This window comes from Cyprinodon variegatus, unplaced genomic scaffold (genome assembly GCF_000732505.1).
Source record: "Cyprinodon variegatus isolate N-32 unplaced genomic scaffold, C_variegatus-1.0 Scaffold34, whole genome shotgun sequence".
Taxonomy (NCBI): domain Eukaryota; kingdom Metazoa; phylum Chordata; class Actinopteri; order Cyprinodontiformes; family Cyprinodontidae; genus Cyprinodon; species Cyprinodon variegatus.
In genome coordinates, this window is record NW_015150487.1 from 1,952,667 (window position 1) to 1,958,051 (window position 5,385).

The 5,385-nt window shown below is 39.2% G+C and overlaps 1 protein-coding gene across 2 annotated transcripts in view; it reads right to left on the reverse strand.

Moving 5' to 3' along the window:
- The window catches only part of LOC107103020 (potassium voltage-gated channel subfamily D member 3-like), a 116,707-nt gene extending 111,766 nt beyond the window's left edge, over positions 1-4,941 (reverse strand). For both annotated transcript variants that reach the window (XM_015402539.1, XM_015402534.1), the window contains exons 1-2: positions 4,623-4,941; positions 1,807-2,973 (exon numbers count right to left, since the gene is read on the reverse strand). In XM_015402539.1, coding sequence (XP_015258025.1) covers positions 1,807-2,909 — 1,103 coding nt within the window. In that variant the 5' untranslated portion in view covers positions 2,910-2,973; positions 4,623-4,941. The remainder of the gene's footprint in view (positions 1-1,806; positions 2,974-4,622) is intronic.
- Between the last annotated feature and the right edge of the window lie 444 nt (positions 4,942-5,385).

Below are 5,385 nucleotides of genomic sequence, written 5' to 3' on the forward strand. Positions count from 1 at the left end.
GGTAGTAGAGGACATGTACCGGTATATAAAAAAACGCGCCCTATAGTCCGGTGCGCCTTATGTGTGTGTTAAATACAGAAATGGGACACATAACTGAGACAGCGCCTTTTAGTACGGTGCGCCTTATGGTCGTGAAAATACGGTACTTTTAGAAACGAAATTACTTTTAGGTGAAGTTGTACTTTTCCTTAAATTTACTTAAAGGCACACTATGTAACTTTCACGTCTAGTGCCCTTAGTGGCCACAAGCGGCGCTGTACTGTTGAAAAAGTCAACAGTCAGCCGGCCAGCTTCTGTGTCTTATGATTGGGGGCTTCACTATACATCTAGGTTCAGCTCAGAGGGCATGGGAAACTTTGCTGTATTCTGGAGAGCACCGCCAGGACAGGCCGGACCGCACCATGTGGCATGGAGGACCAGCAGCGGAGCTCCAGTGAAGAGCCACAGGGTCGGGCAGGGCGTTATTCCAGGTCACATGACCTGGTCAGCCACGTTGTGTCTTCTCCCAACCTACATAGGAGGTATTTTAAGAGGGGAGCCCCGCTCATAGTGCTGTATATTGGCCTGAGGAAAACAACTCATACACGTTATGTCTTTCGGTCACAAAGTCAGTGGTGTGTCATTAAGAATACAGCTACCCTTACTTGATTCAAATCTCTGAGTTAATGGGAATAAAAAAATACAAAGCTTTGGTTACTCCCCCACCACGAGTAGCTTGAGCTATTTGAGGTAAAGTGAATATTGTCAGCAGGAGTTCTTTACCCTGTCTCGAAGGACCCAGGACAGGTATACCGGGTCCTTAGAGGACGCAGCAGCTGAAATCAGATACAGATATAGTCTCTGGGCGTCTGGGGACAGGGAAGTCTAGGAGTCTCCACTTGTCCAGGAAAAGTATAATTTATTTATTTATTTGTATTTTTGCATCTATTTAACTCTCTAAAATACCAGAATTTGGACTTGATGTCTGTCTCCTGCTTCTTTTCTAAACAATGCTTCTGAGGTTATGATTGAACAATTGCTCAGTACTTGAATATTCAGAGAATTATCATTTCTTTATATTACTCCCTTTCTTAGAGATGATGCCAAGCCAAACTATTGAAACCCTTTTCATGGACTATAAATTCACCTTGCCATTTATGTCATAGATTCTGAGCGAGCAGGAGGGAGCGATTAGGAGCAGTGAGAAATCATTATAAAGGTGACCGGGCATTCTCAGGGGACACCACCTTCAGACATACAGAGGAGAACTCTCACTTTGTAATGCAGTTCAGCTGCTTCCACAGAAAGCAGCTTTACACAAAATTCAGCGGAAAAAAAAGACAATGCACCAAAGCAAAAAGGATAAATTGTTGTTAATATTTCAAAGATTTAAAATTTGTTTTTAAGCCAACTAATTGAATGCAAGGAAAAAAAGTATGATGAACAGAATTCATTTTAGATATCATCTGGTAAAAGGGCCAACACCAACTCCAACTTTAGTAGCATCTTTTCAATATGAAAATATTTAGAGTGTACTCAACCAGTGCCTTGTTATATAAAACAAACAAAACCCCACAAGTGTTTATCCTGATGGATACATGCTAAACTGCTCCAGATAAGTCACACTGACAGTCTCCAATAAGCTGTGAAGTACTAAAGCATGGAGGCAGGCTGCCTCAGCTCTCATTTAAAAGTCAAAGTAGTTTTCATAAATTATTCAATCTGTTGAAAAACTCCAAACAAACTCATCTAGTGAGTTTATTTAGCTCATAGTTATTGGATTACTTAAACAAACATAAACACCCTGTACATATATGTTGTACTCACCCTAAGGTAGTCATGGTGACAATGGTGTACCAAAATGAAGCTGGGATGCTGGTAAACTTGGTGGAGCTGGAGCCCTTCTCGGCATAAAACATGACCGTGGCAAAGATGATGATGGCCATGGTGAGAGAGAAAAGGAGAAAGCCTAGCTCTGAGGCACAGCTCTTCAACGTATAGCCAAGGATCCGAAGGCCCTGGGAGTGGCGGGAGAACTTGAAGATGCGAAACACTCGGAACACACGCAGCGTCACAAAGGCACCACTCACATCCTCATTGTTTGTCATCACAAGCCCAATGTAGTATGGCAAAATGGCCACCACATCAATGATACTCATCACAGAGCGCATGAAACGGTAACGGCTGGGTGCAGCAAACAGGCGTAGTAGGTACTCCACAGTGAATATCATGACACAGGCAGTGTCTATGCAGAAAAATGCCACAGTGTAGCGTTCGCCACATGGCATGTCTTTTTGGTTGGTTGTAGAACCACAGGGCACCGTCTCCACCACGTTGGTGATGACTGAGATGGCAATGAAGAAGCCGGTGACATAGTAGAAGACCAGGGCCAGGGTAGAGGTGTGGGGATTCTCAAAGGCGCGCCACATGGTCTCTCTGAAGTTTAAATTGGGCTGCTTCAAGTCTTTGTTTTCCTCCTGGTCATCCTGCAGCCGCTCCAAGTTCTCCCTTTTTCTGTCTTTGTACTCTTCATAGCAGCAGTCACCTATGATCTCAGGTATAATGCCGAAAAATGTCAGCTCCTCATCGTAGGCTGAGATACACTCATGACGGGGATAGTGGAGCTTTCCTGTTCGGTAGAAGTTGAGGATGCTTCTAAAGGCATCAGGGTCTCGGTCAAAGAAGTACTCCTTGGTTTCCTCATTGTAGAAGAAGTCCTTCTCTGAGCTGCCCAGAAGCGTGTCAGGGTATCGATCCAAAGTTGTTCTCCATGTTTGAAAACGGCGGCCGCTGACATTAAGGACGATCAGCTCATCTTGTTTTTTGCTATTGTCTCTCGGAGCAATGGGCATGGGGCAGCTAGCCACAGGCATCCACCCGATGGCCGCAGCCCTAGCAAATGGAAGCCATGCTGCTACTCCTGTTGCCATTACAAAGCAGAAGGTAGGTCTAAGGCTTCCTTTAGACGTCACTGCTCTTAGAAGGAACTTGCATCTAAGGAAGATTTGTGCAAAAAAAAAAAAAGACAAATGTCAAAATTAGCAGCTGCGCAGCTGATAAAAAAATGACTGCCAGTGATTGCTTGCTGCTATAAAGTCAGATAAAATGTTTTGCTACTGAGTTCACCATTGTTTAAATCAAACAGAAAAAGATAAAATAATATTAAGCCACTTTGACAGACATAAACGATGATCTGTAAAATAACTTATCAAAACTATATCAGCTATAATAACCCATAACAACCAAGATGTGTAATCATTTCTTAATTAGTGAAGTGAGATACTGTAAGTTAGGTAATTCATAAAAAGATATATTTTAAGTGACTGACAGAATCAGCTGATACTGTGAAAGAAATTCACATTTACACCTACAAAACTTACATGTTCTTAATTGTACCTCCCATACTTGTGATGTTTTTTTAGAACACTTCTAAATTAGAAAATATGGTTTTGTTAAAATTTTAAATATAAAACATATTTCATATAATTGGAACCCTTATTGAATGATTTAGCTATTTCTACGACTGCAAACTCAAATTTGAACATGAGTAGAATATCTTATAAATCAAAGCTGTGTATCATACAAGAGCCCTGAGCTTTTTTGAGAACAAAAACATTTTGATAGATGTTAATCCTTTATTAAACAGCACAAATTTTTCATCCAAATGCGCACAGATTTAGCCGTACAAAATGTATAGCCGTACTATATGCAGTCATACAATAAACATATTTTTCCTCATCTTTTTATTTGTGTCAGGTAGACTCCAGTGACAGCTGATGGAAATCTGTCAAGTCATTAGTCCTCTGCATTACTATATAGGTCACATCAACCATTTCTTTAGTTTCTTAGTTAAAAACATAATTGGTGTTATATGTAATATTCTGAATTACTAAAAACTGGAATTGTATATGAAATCCATACAACATGTGAGCTTCACCGTGTATAAAACTTATATTAAAAATATATTTATCAAAAATGTATTTATTAAAACAGATATTTATCTAAGCATGTACCACAATAAAGGATCCAACATAAGGTGGAAATTTTTTAAATTATTATTATTGCTCGTTTCTTTTTTTATATATATTAAGTCAATTTAGTTTTTTATATATCTGCATAATCTTATTATAAAGAAAATGGCTATGGGCCATGTGACAAACAGCTATGGTTAAAAAAAGAAAATCAAAAATAGGTAGAGCCAATGGTCTGATTTTCCTGCAGCTTTGACTTCGAATGTAAACATTAAAATTAACATTATATATAGTTTGGAAAGTTTTCTAGTCAAACTGTGAATGAGAAATGATCAACCATATACCTGATGCACATCATTTTCAATTTAGAAGCTCACAAAAACTGAATCAAACCTGTTGAATATAAACTACAAAATAACCCGTTTAAGAAAAAGCTGCAGCAACGTTATTATTTATTTTTATTTTATTTAGCATTCATTTTATACATGCAGATTATAACTTTATCTAAAACTGATTTCAGATTTGTCATGTCAGCTGATGTGTTTATTTAAATTGGCACGCGTTTCCTTCCAAGAAGCCTCCAAATAATAACTTCTCCAAAAATTTTTGAATATTCACACCCAAAGCATATTTTAAATTTGACAATTTCCAGAACAAATGTAAGATACTCACCAAATCAGCGATAAACTTTCCCGTCAAAGCCAGATCATCAAGGTTTTTTCTTAATGAACACAGAGTCTGTAGGAGTCAGAGCGACAGAGGACGGGAGCCCGCATCCATCCAGCGAGCAGCGCGTCTCCTCCAGGATGGATGGATCGACAGCCTTCCAAAGCGGCACAATCGGAGCTGGGAATCCTCAGAGAAAAAAATAAAACGGCTTGATCCGAGATACTGTGAGTGTTACCTGGCGGATTCTACATGGTGACTCCTTTGTTCTCTCGTCAGTGTTTGGAAAGTGAAATGTGATGGAGAGGAGGCGCGCGCTTCCTTCGCTCCTGCTGAATAATGTGCGCCTCACTCACTGAGCCAGCTCTGTGTCAGTCCTCCTTCTCCTCTCTGCCTCATTTTACTCATCTCTAACAGACCAGGCTGTCACTCAACGTAGCTATACGACATCAGCTTAGTGTTACCTTTATTCGATTAGAAGTATTGAATAGATATACTATATAATATATACATATTCAAGGGTCAAAGATCAAGTGTGTGGGGAGCTGATAAGATCACGTGCAAAGCAAACCTGGCAAATAATTTTCATTTGTTGATCAAATTTAATAACTTTAAATCTTAAGAGAATCTGTAAAAAACAGATGTTAATAGGGATATTATAAGTAATTAATATTGAAGCTTTATGTAAGTAGAGTAGCTTGTAAAATCTAAATAATTTTAACTCTAAAATACTCCAGGCTGCTATGGATTCATTTTTCTCCCTTTTTGC